General features: G+C 36.3%; 1 protein-coding gene across 1 annotated transcript in view; it reads left to right on the forward strand.

The window, feature by feature from the left end:
- The window catches only part of Stip1 (Stress-induced phosphoprotein 1), a 156,717-nt gene that overhangs the window by 123,711 nt on the left and 16,891 nt on the right, over positions 1-16,115 (forward strand). Inside the window, exons 9-10 of the mRNA XM_090376776.1 lie at positions 1,645-1,741; positions 9,674-9,835. Of these exons, the coding sequence (XP_090232902.1) occupies positions 1,645-1,741; positions 9,674-9,835 (259 nt within the window). The remainder of the gene's footprint in view (positions 1-1,644; positions 1,742-9,673; positions 9,836-16,115) is intronic.

Raw genomic sequence — 16,115 nt, forward strand, 5'->3', positions numbered from 1 at the left:
TTTTGATCCTTTTGCACATAAAAGGCTGCTGTACAAACTGGACAATGTGGCATTAAGGGCACGTTAATGTTATGGATAAAGGGATTGAAGAAGACAGAGTAGTTATCAGTGGGCACTGCTCTTCGTGGAATAATGTTATTAGTGTTGTTCCCCTGGGTTCAGTACCGGACCCTTTGTTGTTTTCAATATTTATCAATGATATTGATGAAAGTATATCAGGCTTAATGTCTAAGTTTGCAGATGATACGGAGGTTGGCAGGGTAGTTAACAAGTCATCAGGTGTGCTGCTTCAACAAGATCTAGAAAAATTGGGTCAGTGGGCTGAGAAATGGCAGTTGAAATTTAACACTGACAAATGCAAGGTACTGCATATGGGTAGCAGCAATACCAGAGTAACTTATCAACTTTGTGGTACTACACTCAGGGTAGCATAAAAAGAAAGAACTGTGGGTAATTGTGCAGTCAGATATGAAATTCTCTGAGCAGTGCAGACTGCCACAACAGCTTATGGGGTTTTGTCAATGATATACAGAAACTTTGCTAGCAGGGATAAGGAGGTGATTATCCCTTTGTACAAGACCATGGTTAGTCCGCATCTTGAGTATTGTATACAGGTCTGGAGGCCTCATGATTTGCTGGAACGGATACAGAGAAGGGAACAAAAGGGTGCTATTACCTGAAAAATGGCAATTGAAGTTTAACATGGACAAATGCAGGGTACTGCATAGGGGTAGCAGAAATTCCAGAATTATGTATCAACTGTGGTTACTACACTGAGTAGTGGTAAATGAAAAGGACTTGGGAGTAATTGTGCAGTCTGATATGAAGTTCTCTGAGCATTGCAGACAGGCTGCCAGTACAGCTCACAGGGTTTTGTCAATGATATAAAGGAGTTTTGCTAGCAGGGATAAGGTGGTGATTATCCCATTGTATAGGGAAGTGGTCGGGCCGCATCTTGAATACAGCATACAGGTCTGGAAGCTTCGATTTTGGAAGAATATAAAGCTGCTGGAACGGGTACAGAGAAGGGTAACAAAATTGGTGAGGCAGCGAAAGGGTTCTCTTAGAAAGAAAGGCTACGGTTCTGCAAATTTGCAGCTTACTCAATCCTCGAATAGATTAAGTAAGCTGAATTCTTCCTCTCTCTCTCTCTCTCTCTGAGACTACGTACATGGTGGGCATAAATTTAAGTTGTGGAAGGATGGTTGCAGGATAGATGTGTGGAAATTTGCCTTCACCAGCATGTGGTTGATTGTTGGAATAGGTTTCCATATGTTGTGGAAGTGGATAGCTTTAATAAATTCAAGGAACAACTCGACAAATTCTTGCTGGTATGGATGGGTGAATGCAAGGGGTTTTTTTTTTTTTTTTTTTTTTTTGCTGATGCTATATTATAAGCTTGTGTTCTTGCAATATTTACCTCTACTACTACTATTCGATTAAAATTTGGTAGGATCTTGATTGAAGAATTAAATCTCACATATGCAATGAAAACACCAGCAGAATATGGACACCTTAAAAATGTTTTGTATTATGGTGAGTGCAATTTGCTGGTGTTTAGAACTTTATTTAAAATAAATGTTTCTGTTATTTCTTCCATGGTAGAATATTTCTTTTTAATTTATAGCTTAACAAATATTTCAGGTTGAAAAGATAATCAAAGAGGAGCTAAGGAAGGCATATATTGATCCTGAAAAAGCTTTAGAAGAAAAAAATAAAGGAAATGATTGTTATCAAAAGGGTAAGTTACAGAATGTTTGCAAACATGTTATAACTGTATTCCATGACCACTCTTGTAGTTAGTTGTGCAACTGCTAATTCTTTTCTATGTCCTAGATGTGAGAAGTGAACTAGCCCTAAACTAAACTGGATTGCTAGTTGAAATTGAGTCAGTGAAGAAATTAGTTGATGCTCAAGTATATATAGGCTTCAGGAAAGAATGGTGAAGTGGAGATTTCTCTGGTCCAGAAGGATTTAGTTTTATTGGGAACTGTTTTAGAAAATGAGTAACATTTTATTATAATAAATAATTGGTGAACTAGAATCAAGGTATATCTCCTGGCAGCTAAAATTGATCATGTTACCAGTAGGTTATGAGCTTTCAAGGAGGGTAAAGAGAATGTTATTATTTTGTGTGGAAACTAACAATATTAACTGCACATGGACCTGGTAGACAAGAAAAAGGGCATGTTGATAAGTTTAGGTTGGGGGAGGGGGTGCATACAATTCTGTCCATATTCAAAAAGAAAGATTACATTCTAATGGCTTTCAAAATATCAAGATGGCCTGCCTTGGTAGAAGTTTATTTTGTAAAGCTAGAATACATTGATATTCTCACCTAGAATACCTTCTCATGCCCATGCCCCCCCCCAGCTGCTAGTTGAGGGGGGAGAGGATTTAGATCTAAAGATCTAGGGGTGAGGATACCTGAATCCTTAAGATATCCTCAATGATACTAGCAACAAACCTTGCACCACTTTTGTTCAAATGAATACCATCTCTACAAAATAGATTCCTTCTACCTAAAGCCTTGCAGTCATTCAAAGTCCTGAGGTTCAATACAGAATAACTCCTATCATATCTGGGCAGAATTGCAGACACATACACATTGACTTAACTCACTGCGTTTTTTTTCAGTCTATTCCTATGTTTAGCAAACAAACAGATGGTCAGGTTGTGTACCTTTTAATATCATTAATCCCCCACGTGTATAATAATGCTCTCTCTACCTTCCTTAAACTCTGACAATCTGTTGGTAACAACATTAGTCTTCTCTATTGGCAAAGCATTGCTTAGTTGAGGTAACGTCATCAATTGTTGCTCCTGGCTAACAACTCTGGTTCTAGTCCACCTACCTATCTTTATTACAAAAAAATGTTAACTGTTCCCCTGATAAGTCTCCCAATAAAACCAGATCACCTTTGACCAGAGCAGAGCAGTCTGCACTTGACTGTTCTTTTCTGGGACACGAATTGGGGTTGCATCACTTAGTAGGTCAAGAGATACTTGAGTTCCTGACCAGATCCCAGTTACCTTTGTTTTCAGGGCAAGCACTTATTTTTTTTTTCAGTGACTCAAATTCTCATAATGTGCCAAAATTTAATTTGGTATCACTGGAGTACATTGTATCCTTAGGTTGGGTGCAAAGATAAGAATCTTCGGTTGAGCTACGTCTGTCTAGTTGACCAGTCTTAGAATACATGCCACAGACTATACAAAAGATGAAGTTGTGATGCATGCACACCAGAAATGCCTGCAGGAATTTCTGTCTGAGTCAAAATGTCCTTGAACTTTGTATTGTAAATGGATCTTGTAGTAACCATTATTTAAGTAAAATTCAAACTTTGAAAGATTACGAAATTTAAATTTACAATATATTACAAATTAAGTTAAAGTTTATGTATTTGAAATAGTGATAAGCATCATTTTAGTTTGTAGTAAATTACCAGAGTAAATTACTTTGGTAATTTTGTGGCATTGTTTTTGTTACGTCTAAATACTGTGAATGCATTCACAATGAATGAATATTGCACTGCCTCGACTAAGAAATGCTTCACCAGTAGGGAAGATTAATATTATTTATTCTCTTCAGATACCACCACCCAGGTGGTGCCATTTTTAAGCTTTTATCTGTGTGTGGGTAGGTACCCCAGTGAATACAAGTGACAATTCCTTTATGAAGTATAACTTCACAATATGAGTTGCCACATAGTGTGCAGTAGTAAGGACTAAAAAAGGGTTTTTAGGGCTAAAAGTCTTAGACAACAGGAAATTTACTAGATGAACAAGTCAGTGCCAAGCATCCTTTTAGTTCATAGTAAATTACTGAAGTAGGTGAAAGGGCATCGTTTTTGTTACATCTCATATTGTGAATGCCTTCACTAGTTGCCATTATATTTCAATACCTCGAATAAGCAATGCCTCGCCAATAAAGAAGGCTGGTGTTACTTATTCTTTTCTACCGGAAAAGCATTGCTTATTTGAGGTAGTGCAATATCATGGCAACTCATTGTAAAGCCATTCAAACATGATATGTAACAAAAAAGATGCCATTTTACCTACTTTACTTGCCTAATTTTTTCACCTAATTTACTACAAACTAAAATGATACTTGGCACTAACTTGTTCATGTAGTAAATTTCCCTTCATCTAAGGCTTACAGCCCTAAAAACCATTTTTAGGCTTTACTATCGCACACCATTTGGCATCTCTCATATTGTGGAGTTATACTTCTTAACTGGGTTGACATTCATGGTATCACTGGAGTACCTACTACCTACCCACCCACCCACCGATGAGAAGCTAACAAGCTTCAAAACATTGCCACCTAGGTGATGATATCTGCTGAGAATAAGTAATATTAATCTTCTCTACTGGCAAAGCATTGCTTATTCAATGTAGTGTAACAGGCAGCTTTTGTTGAGGTGTTCACAACATGAGATGTAACAAAAATTATGACATTTCACCTACTTCAGTAATTTACCATGAGCTAAATTTGATCTGATAAACTTCCTGTAGTCTGAAGCTTTCTGCCCTAAAAACCCTTTTTATTTAACAAAATATTGATATAAACTGAATAAGTATTTTGCATCTTCATTCACACAGGAGTTATTCAAGGAGGGCAATGCCACAAGTTTATTAAACTCTAACAGAGAGCTAATTGATTTTGTGATAACTGAGAGCAAAGTGGAGGTGAAATTGTTGAAGTTAAACATAAGGAAGGTACCTGGGGTGAATGGAATTTATCCAGTTATATTAAAGGAAGTAAGCAAACCCTTAGCCATAATTACAAAACCTCCCTTGGACTCAGGAGAGGTCTCCATGGACTGGAGATGTGCAAATGTGTCCCCAATTCACAAAAGGTGACGGGTAATTTCAGACCTGTTCGTCTAACTTCTGTTCCAGGGAAATAATGGAGTCACTGGTTAAGGAAGTGGTGCATGATCATCTAGACTAGACTGCAGTTATAGTTCACACACAGCATGGGTTTGTTAAGAGGAATTCTTGTATGACAAATTTGATTGGATACTAAATAAGTTCAAGGCAGAACTAGACAAACATTTGGAGTGAATTGGAAATTGGATGGGTGAAATGAGGAGAGGTGTTTTTTTTTTTTTTTTTTTTTTTTTTTGGCTGATGCTATATAAGTTTGTTTTCTTGCATCATATGCCTCTACTAATGCTATTTAAAAAATTAAACTGTTGACAAACTTTGAACACTAGAGAAGTAAAATTTAAGCTATCAAACAAAAGTTCCCACCAAAATAACAATAACAAATGCTATCTGAATGCTAAACTGTAGCTTTCCAAATACTTATCTAAATACAAAAATAAACTAACCTACGTGACTATAGGAATTCAAACTATAGTCACTCTTGATCTGTTTATCAGCAGTGATTATTCATGCATTAAAAATTTGCAGACAAAGGAACCACTAGGCGGTAGTGATCACTGTGTACAGATGTGGGATTTACTTAAAGGTGTGACTACCATCAAGGGTAAAGGGAAGAGTTTTTGCTTTCGTAAAGGTGACTACAGTGGTCTCACAGTTTTTAAATTCTATACGGTGGGATCAACTGATGTTACCAATGGTGAATTTTAAATGGGAAGCCCTCAGGGACTTAATCATGGAGGCTACTAGGCTTTTCATACTAAGAAATACTGTTCAAGGTTCAGGCCTAAATGGATGTCAGATGAATTGATGAAGCTCGTGGCAGAGAAGAAAAATGAGGGATGCATATAAATTATCAGGCGACACAGAAGCCTACAGCAGATATAAGCTGGTCTCTAATCAAGTCACAAAGGAGGTTAGGCAGGCAAAGGCAGATTATGAGAAATCTTTGGCAAAGGATGCAAAAAAAAAAAACAGCAAAGAGTTCTTTACTTATGTAAAATCTAGAAGGGGAATGAATCAGATTGGTCCACATAACATAGATGGTTTGACTATTGATGATCCTGCTGAAGTAGCTGATAAAATGAATGAGTATTGTGCATCTACATTCACACTTGAGGAGTTATTCAAGGAGAGGAATGCCATGCCAGGAGTTTATCAAACTCTGGCACGAAACTAAATGATTTTGTAATAACTGAGAGAGCAAGTGGAGGAGAAATTGTTGAAGTTAAACATAAAAAAGGCACCTGGAGTGGATAGAGGCAGCAAGGGAAGTTAGAAAAACCCTTGCCATAATTATGAGAGAATGCTTAGGTTCAGGAGAGATCCCCTTTGACTGGAGATGTGCAAATGTATCCCTGATTCACAAAGGGGATTCAAAGGGTGACACAAATAATTATAGACCTGTTAGTTTAACTTCTGTTCCGGGGAAAATAATGGAGTCACTGGTTAAAGAGGTGATACAGGATCAACTAGAGAAGACTGCAGTAATAGTTGAGACACAGCATGGGTCTGTTAAGGGGAAGTCTTGTCTGACCAATTTGATTGGATATTGCAATGTGGTCACATTGGAACTGGATGCAAAAAATAATTTTAAAATCATATACTTGGATTTTGGGAAAGTTTTTGATACTATTGCACATGGAAGACTACTGTACAAATTGGAGCGGTATGGCATTAAGGGCTAGTTGCTGCAATGGATAAAGGGATGGTTGAGTAGGAGATGGCAGAGAGTGGTAATAAATGGACACTGCTCTACATGGACTAATGTTATTAATGTAATTAGTGGATTCCCCCCAGGGTTCGGTGCTGGGCCCATTGTTGTTTTTTGTATTTATCAATGATATTGACGGAGGTATATCAGGTGTAATGTTCACATTTGCAGATGATACAAAGGTTGCCAGGATTGTTAATGATACTAAAGACAGTATGTTACTGCAACAGGATCTAGAAGAGTTAGGCAGATGGGCTGAGAAGTGGCAACTGAGGTTTAACATTGACAAATGCAAAGTACTGCATATAGGTAGCAGCAAGAGAAACGTACTGTCTGGTACTACACTCAGGGAGGTGGAGAATGAAAAATGCCTGGGGGTAATTGTGCAGTCAGATATGAAGTTCTCTGAGCAGTGCAGACAGGCTGCCAGAGCAGGTCATGGAGATTTGTCAATGATATATAGGAATTTTGCTAGCAGAGACAAGGAGGTGATTATCCCTTTGTATAAGGCATTTGTCAGGCCACATCTTGAGTACTGCATACAGGTCTGGAGGCCTCATTTTAGGAAGGATGTAGAGTTGCTAGAACGAGTACAGAGGAGGGCAACAAGATTGGTGAGCGGAACAAAGGGGTGTGCTTATGAAGAGAGGCTTAAGTCCTGCAAGTTGCAGCATCTGGAGACTAGGTACCTGTGAGGTGATCTGATTGAGGTGTATAAGGACTTGAATGGTTTGAGCAGGCTCAGTGCTGATGGGATACTTCCACTTGCTCAGATTAAGAATCTGAGGGGGCATAGATTCAAATTGAGGAAAGACAGTTGTAGAATAGATGTGTGGAGTTTTGCTTTTAGCCAGCAGGTAGTTCATTGCTGGAACAAACTTTCATCAGGTGTTGTGGAAGTTGATAGCTTAAACAAATGTAAGGCTGAACTAGACAAACATTTAGAGTGAGCGGATGGACCAAAGGGAAGGGGTTTGTTTTTTTGGCTGATGCTTTATAAGCTTGCTTTCTTGCATCATATGGCTCTACTAATGCTAATTTTCCTAGATCTTAATGCAATAGCTCACTCTGATTACTTTCATTAACTACCCTGCAAACCTTTTATCACAGCAAACTTAGACATTAAGTCTGATATGCCGTCATTAGTATCATTGATAAATTTTGAAAACAAAAATGGGCCCAGAACTGCCCAACACTGAACCCTGGGGGACTCCACTAATTATATTAGTCCTTGAAGAGCAGTGCTCATTGATAACAACTCTGTCTTCTTCTGCTCAACCATCCCTTTATCCATAGCTGTAACTTGTCCTTAGTGCCATAATTCTCCAGTTTATACAGCAGTCTTTTATGTGCATTAATATCAAAAGCCCTCCTGAAATGCGAGTATATGGAGGGTTTAATGGGAGGTGTTTTTTTTTTTTTTTTTGGGCTTATGCTGCATAAGCTTGCTTTCTTTCATCATATGCCTCTACTAATGTTAATGCTTATATGATATAAAAATTATTTCTTGCATCCAGTTTCTTGGTCACACAGCATCATAGTATCCAATCAGATTGGATACTATGATGCTGTCTGACCAAGAAACTGGATGGAAAAGCAATCATTGATAAGTCTAGTAGATTCTATGATTACTTCACTGAATGCTTCCCATTTAGAATTTGCTGTTGGTCCCACTGCATAGTATTTAAAAACTGTCTGTAGTCTTCCTTACAAAGGTGCTGTTTCCTACAGAAAAGGACATTGTTTTTTAATTTCAATGACTGCAGTTTAACCAGACTGCATTTCAGATTCTCTTTGTTATTGGGTAACTGTGCTTGGGACCTGACAACCACATAGTGAAACATTTACGCAGTATGAGATGTCGGCATTCCAAAATCAAATAAGTAGCACTTCTGCTTAGGGAGCATTGCCATTTATTTGATGTGCAGTACTAAGACACCTCATTTCGATTTCACAACATGAAATTAATGCATTTAATGCTAAGCTGCATCAACATCTGAGGCTCTTGCCAACTTATGCAATGATATTCTATGGCTATCAGAGCATTTTTACTCCACTGCTGAGATCCCATAGGCAGGCCAATTCCTTTGAGTATTTAATCCAAATAAAGTTTTGCCACGTTATATTAAGTTCCAGAGCCCATAAGAGATTCCACAAATTGCTCATTACTATGATCTTTACCTTCCAGCAACATGGTCGTCATTCATTTGGAGCAAGCTTCCCAGTACCACGTCCTTACCTGCTCCAATGATTGCTTTTCCATTCTGAATCACTATTCATTCCTCAATTTCTGATAGTACTACATGTTATTGTGGACTTTGTGAAAACATGAGAGCATGTCATGTACTGTGGTCAAGAATATAAGGACCTAAGACAGGATTTGATTTCTGTGGCCCCTAGTTTGGCTAGACTTGAGGGCAGTGAGAGTTCTGTAATTGCAACTGAGCTGATTTCATTGCATTTCAAACAAATGTTAGGTCAGTGTGTGTTTCAAAGGCACCATGTCCTGCTATGTTACAACATGCCAGTAAAGTAGTCTGCAGTGCCGTGACACCCAAATGAAAGAGGACTAAAAAAAAGTGCTGCTGCACTTAACAGTCAAATCAATAAATGTGAATTTAGCTTTTCAGATAGTTTATATGAAATGTAAATAAATGGTAGTACAATAGTTTGTGAGCACAGTGGGATAACAAAATCCACGATCAGAAACTCCGTCAGGTGCACTGGATGCAACATTGGAGTGGAAGTATAATTTTATAATGTCATAGTGGGTGTGACATCAGGTTGCAAAGGGTTAAATATTATTTTACCTTAGTTGAAATGTGTGGTAGTAATCTATCCAGTAAGTAATATTTGATAGTGGGCCTGTCCTACTGCAAACCAGTTGTGATTTGCATGATTTTTACAAACTTTGTGTTTGAATATCTGCTACTCTTAATATAGAGCAAATGTAAATTTCAATTTATTCAAATATTTTAAATGTGTGAGAAGCTTTTCTACTGCCTTCAAAATAAGATTGGTTTCTTTTGATAATTTTTTTGATTTTACGTTAATTTTTTACTTATTCAGGTGACTATCCAAATGCAATAAAACACTACTCTGAATCTATTTTACGTAATCCAGAAGATTCTAAACTTTATAGCAATAGAGCCGCATGCTACCAGAAATTAGCAGAATTCTCACTAGCATTAAAGGATTGTGAAAAATGTATTAGGCTGGATCCAGAATTTGGTAAGCTGTAGTTTTTATATATAAAGGCAAATTTTTGCTAAATTTTACTAATCATTATTTCTAAGTGGATATCCTTTCTTCATATTCAAGTCCACTTGCATTATGGATGTATTGCGTTATCGTCATTATGTGAATCTGTTAATCATATTTTTGTTTAAGTATACTCTGTTATAGTATAAATATAATGTTTAAGTATACTCTGTAAAGTTTTACCATGTTATATTAAGTTCCAGAGCCCACAAGAGATTCTACAAATTGCTCATTACTATGATCTTTACCTTCCAGCAACATGGTCGTAATTCATTTGGAGCAAGCTTCCCAGTACCACGTCCTTACCTGCTCCAATGATTGCTTTTCCATTCTGAATCACTATTCATTCCTCAATTTCTTATAGTACCACACGTTATTGTGGACTTGAGAAAACACGAGAGCATGTCATGCACTATGGTCAAGAATATACGGACCTAAGACAGGATTTGATTTCTGTGGCCACTAGTTCAGCTAGACTTGAGGGCAGTGAGAGTTCTGTAATTGCAACTGAGCTGATGTCATTGCATTTCAAATATTTCAGTTGAAAAACTTAGAAAGTCATTAGATATAAAAGTACAGTTAAGCCTTTCTAAAGCACAGGTAACAGATGAAAGTGTTCACTATGTATTTATTACACATAGTTAACTTTTAGTAAAAAATAATGAGATCACTTACCAGTTTTAGTCCACGTACATCATTTTTCTTCATATAAAAAAACACATTAGCACCACCCAATTAGCCAACTCATCTGCCCATGTGTAATATGTACATAAATTGCATGTGTTCTCTGGTCGATTTGTATGTTTTGCTCAATTGAAAGCTCTGCCACAAACAGCACAAAATTTCATTTCTTAAAAAATTAGCATGCTTTCAATATGCCTGGGAAATTTTCGATCAGCATTCCAAGGGAAAATCTGCATATACAAGCAAACTTTGTGTAGCTACTTAAACCTTACAAATTTTCACCATCTCTCAGTCAAAGGGCTGGATACAGCTGTCACAAACCTGTACCAACTAAGACTGTAATAGGTGCTGGCCTTAGTAGCTGTTGTGCCAATAAATCAAACAATGGTGATTGCTAAAGCAGTTTTGAAAGTAATGTCAAGCATCACATAGCTGTTTTTATTGGGTAAACAGTAGTCATATCAAATTTATAGGGTGTCCACAAACCTTTACAAAAATTAAACATTATTGTATGAATAGGATATATGATACAAATCTGAAACCACTTACTTCAGTAGGATGACTATACTTTTGGAGCAAAACTGGGGCAATGTTAGGATTCGCGTCTTTTTAATTATATTTACAAAATTTTCTGAGTACTTTAATAATAATTTATTTAGTGTATTAATAAATAATTTAACTTTAAAAATCTGTCTAAAAATTTTGCAACAAAATACATAATGAATCACATCTATAAATTTTTTAAAGGGAGGATAATAAAGTTACGTTAAAATCTGTTCAAATCTCAATTTTGAACTTTTGTAAAAAATTTATTAAAGAAAAATTTCTCAGTTCTTGGAAATACGTATGATACATTGCAGTTATAAATATGTAATCTTTATCTTCACCTTCTTTTTCCTTATTTTTATACCATTCATATTTCTCTGACAGAAATTTTTTTCAGTATGGTAGTTTTCTTTTTTTTAACTTTGCATAGAATTGACTGCAGTCGTCAGAAAAATTACATTTTATAATTAACAGCTTTTATCATGGAAATATTAATTATTATTTTTCTAAAGACCACATTTTTAATTGCAAAAATACTCTCTCTGCTGGAGCCAACTTACCTGGTAGACAGAAAATTCTGCCAAATGGCATACATTGTCAATAGAAATTAGCATGGATTTGAAATGTGTAAATATTTCTAACCAAAAATTTTCACAATAACTATTTTGTTGTCTCTGTTTACAATTTGTTTAAACTTTTTCCCATATTTAGACTCAGAAAAATAGTAAGAAATCTCAACATCATTCCATTCGGGCAGTATAAACAAATTTGCCCAGTCGAAAACAGAAGTACCTCCAGACAATTTCTCCCACAGTTCAAGATATTCTACAACACAATTATAGAATTGGCAAACGATGTCTTCAGAAGCTGAGATATTTACTCACTCTATTCACTCAATGCTTTGATTGAATTCTACACAGTCCATTCATAGTTTTGTTTTTGAAAGAAATATATAATAGCTGTATTCCATTTATGTGCATACCACAAATTAAATCCTGTATAAGAACTTTCTTTTTTCTGTATAGAGTACCATCTATATACAGTATTGAATTGCTAAATGACACACAATGATAAAATTACATTGAACAGCCCAAATTACTTTATAAACATACTTGCCGCAGTGGTGAGTGTATTAACAACATATCATGCCATCTTCTCCATGAGTAATCTTCGGTCTTCACAAGACTAATTAGTAATACTGAAATGATCTTGACCTTCACATTTCTGCATTGCAAATGCCCATTGACCAGCGAAAATGCATGTGTGTCAATTACACTTTCAGAATGTCCCATCTAAGGGAGGTTGAAAATACCGAACTGACACCTACTGAATTGTCCACAAGAAGAAAGAGCTGTCCTTTTCAGAGAAGCCTCCATTAAAGGAGTTTTCACTATATATATATATATATTTAAATAATGGCTTAAAGTTTAACATAAAATAAAATAAGAAAATAAATAAAGGTTTTATTAATTGGATTTAAAGTGCTAAATTATATAGGGTATAATCGGCTACTGTTTATGTCTTATTACCTTTACTTTCCCTTTCCTGTTGGTTTATTTTATTTTTCGTTATTTTTATGATAATTTTTCGCTCTACATTTTTGCCATACTACTGGCTTTTGTTTTTATTTTGAATTATCGGATATATATATATATATATATATATAAAATATAGAAAATTAATAAATATCTTATGTAAAGTAAACTAAACAATATATATATATATATATATAAGGATATGTGGGATCCTTATAGAAGAACTTTAGCACTTATTGAATATTTTAGTAGCATTTGATCCTAGATTGAAATTTTTGAAGGTGGGTTGTGGGTTAGACAGAAATAGCATTCTGAAGGATATGCAACATGGTTTTATTAAGGGAAAATCACGTTTAACTAACCTGGCATGCTATTTCGACAAACTTTATTTAGATTTTAGCAAGCCATTTGACTGAGTTCCTCATGACAGGTTATTTTATAAACTGGAACACTTTGGAATTACTGGAAAGATGGTAAGATGGATTGCAGGGCAGAAGGCAGAGGATTGTGATTAATGAATATTCTTCAGATTGGTGTAATGTCTGAAGTCTAAGAACTGATCCTTGGGGGATTGTTCTTGGACCACCATTATTTCTGATTTTCATAAATGACATCAACAAAAGGATAGAGGGAGGCATGATGTCAGAAATTGCAGATGTTGTAGGGATTGGGAGAGTCATTAAATGATCAATGCCAAGCAGCTCTAGGATGACCTTTCTTGAACAGGCTTCAAGAACGGTCAGAAAAGTGGCAACTATGTTTTAATGCAGCAAACTGCAAGGTCTTACACTTGGGAAATGGCAACCTCTTTAATTCAGCCCCACCAAGTGTAATTTACACACTTGATGGGGTTGAATTAAAAACATTAGAGGAAGAAAGGGATCTGGGAGTTACAATATTGGCAGATATAAAGTTCCCTGAACAGTGTAAAGAGGCAGCCAGGAACCATGGTGTCCTATTGATGAATTATCAAACAATATCCTATAGAGATGAGCAGGCCATAATCCCACTGTATAAAACAGTTGTATGCCCACATTTGTCGATCTTACAACTGCTTTTCATGAAGATCATTGATTTTCGTGAAAAGATCCAAAAATGGGCAATTTGCATGGTAAAATCAGCAAAATGGCAACTGTACAAGGAAAGGCCTCGATTATGTGGGCTTACAGAGCCTGGAAACCAATCTACTCAAAGGGGATCAGATTGCAATTTATAAAGCTCTGAGGGGGCGGGGAGGTTAGTAAAATGAATGAAGGTGAAATTTTTGCTGTTATAAAGAATTACAGACTTAGGGACTATAATTCAAGTTACAAAGGAAAACTAGATTGTAGAAAGCTTTCTTTTATATAGCTAGTTGTTGATTACTGGAACAAGTTGCCTCTGCTGGTAGTCAAGGCTATATATAGTTTGAATAAATTCAAAGGTAATCTTGGATACCTTACATAAGTATCTACATGAGGAGAGAATCACATTTGTCTATTTTCTTATCTACTTCCTTCCCCTTCTAGTGCAGAAAAGCCTGTTGCTCCCTTGCACTATATGGCTAATATTAATTATATACTAAACATGCACATATGTTGAGAATATCTGCTATCAGTGCATATTTTTCTTGCCATGAAGGCTACTTTTACTGCCTGCTCTGTATATTGTTTTAAAATCAAGTTATAAATAAGTGGATTGCTTATTATCCTATATTGAAATTGAATGAATGACACAAAAGGCAGTGAACTGAGATTGAGAAGCTGATATGATCAGGGAAACAATGCATATTGGCCCTTAAAGTATTGGTATCTGCATATGATTTTTCATGGATCAGCTGTATAATGCATTCTTTGAGGAAACAGGCTGTGGTTGTGCCAGTTAGACAGTGGGGTAGAGTGCCACTGATCACAGTCATTGAGATCCATCATACCATACTTAAATAAGAAGCTTGAATATGAGGGCAGTGATTGCAACTATTGGGCCTGCTCACCTCAAATATATAACTGTGTGTGTGCGTGTAAATAATATATTCCAATATGCACTGACTAGAACTTATTCGGTGATGTGAAATCCACTTTGTTTAAAGTTTCTGTCACAATTAGAAATACAGTGGATTCCAGTTATTTGGGCCACTGGTTAATCAAGGCAGGCAGCTATTTAATTTGGGCAGGAGACCGCAACACTTGAGATTACCCTACAATTGTCTCTGACCATACCACATGGTCCGATTGGATTTCTGGAGGTCACAACCATAAAAAAAATTAGCAGTTTCTGGTTTATTGGGCTTTTCTGTTAGTGCAATCTATTATAAACAGATAATTAACTCGATCTTATTGAATTTGCTCTAATAGCAACACCTGGAATTCTGTGGGTTTTTACATTATTATGGAGAAATGTGTTCCCCCCCCTCATGAAATCTTCAATCATGAAAAACAAATAAATTTTCAGAATCTTCTCTTCATTCCTATTTTTTTTTTAAAGCTTCGTAACCTTGTTACTCCATTCTCACTTGCATGTATCGTGTTAGTTGCAATTTGTGCATCCTGTGTTCTTAGTTATTGATTGCTTATCTTTTTTACTGTTTTAAGTTTTAACCCCCCCCCCCAAATGTCAGTGAACAGAAATATCAACTACTTAATATGCACATATTATGGTACGTATTGATTAAGCTATGCACATAAGCGTAAATTTATTTTTATTTTGCTTTCCGATTTTTCACGTATTCATTTAATTTTTTAATTAGTAAGGTAATAAAGTGTAAATTTGTGCTAAATATACTTTACTTTTATAGCCTGTGGATAATATTCCACCTATTTTCGCTAATTAGAATCTCTGTTTAATAGAATTAAAATGCAGTTCACAAACGTGATCACAATGACCAGCACTTACTACATGATATGGCACCTCCGTAGCCAGGTGGGAAGGAGCAGCAGTGTGTAACACACGCTTCTTGATTAGACCGGGGTTCGAGCCCGTCACCACCAAATACGGAGGATGCGGAAAAGTAAGGGAATGACCACCGCATATTCCTGGAGCAATATGGCCTTAGTTGCTAATGCTCCTAAAAACCAAATAACAACAACTACATGACATATAGTGAATGTACTTTACTATGGTGAATCCATCATAACTTGATTTGATCATACAGAGAATCAATCGTAAAGCGGGGGTACACTGTATTTTTAACTGTTTACGTGAACTTTGCATAATTGGGGCAGCCACTTAATTGGGCCAAAAGACACCCATCCCCAGCACATTTACACTTGTGTCCCAAATAACCAGAATCCACTGTAAATGATCGGTGGTTTGCAATATTCTCTGAACAGATAGTAGGCCCATTTTACTCTTTCTTCTGATCCATCGTGGTAGTGTCAGCAGCAGTAGTGTTATGCAGACTCAGCAAAAATGCACATAAGCTAAAGTAACTGTATGCTGCAGCTTTGTGGCTGGATTTTTCCTGTTATCAGACCTGCCAACTTTCATGATTCGACCATGTAGTTTTG

The sequence above is a fragment of the Mastigoproctus giganteus genome, chromosome 6 (assembly GCF_048544385.1).
Source record: "Mastigoproctus giganteus isolate SK-2022 chromosome 6, ASM4854438v1, whole genome shotgun sequence".
In the NCBI taxonomy this organism is placed as follows: domain Eukaryota; kingdom Metazoa; phylum Arthropoda; class Arachnida; order Uropygi; family Thelyphonidae; genus Mastigoproctus; species Mastigoproctus giganteus.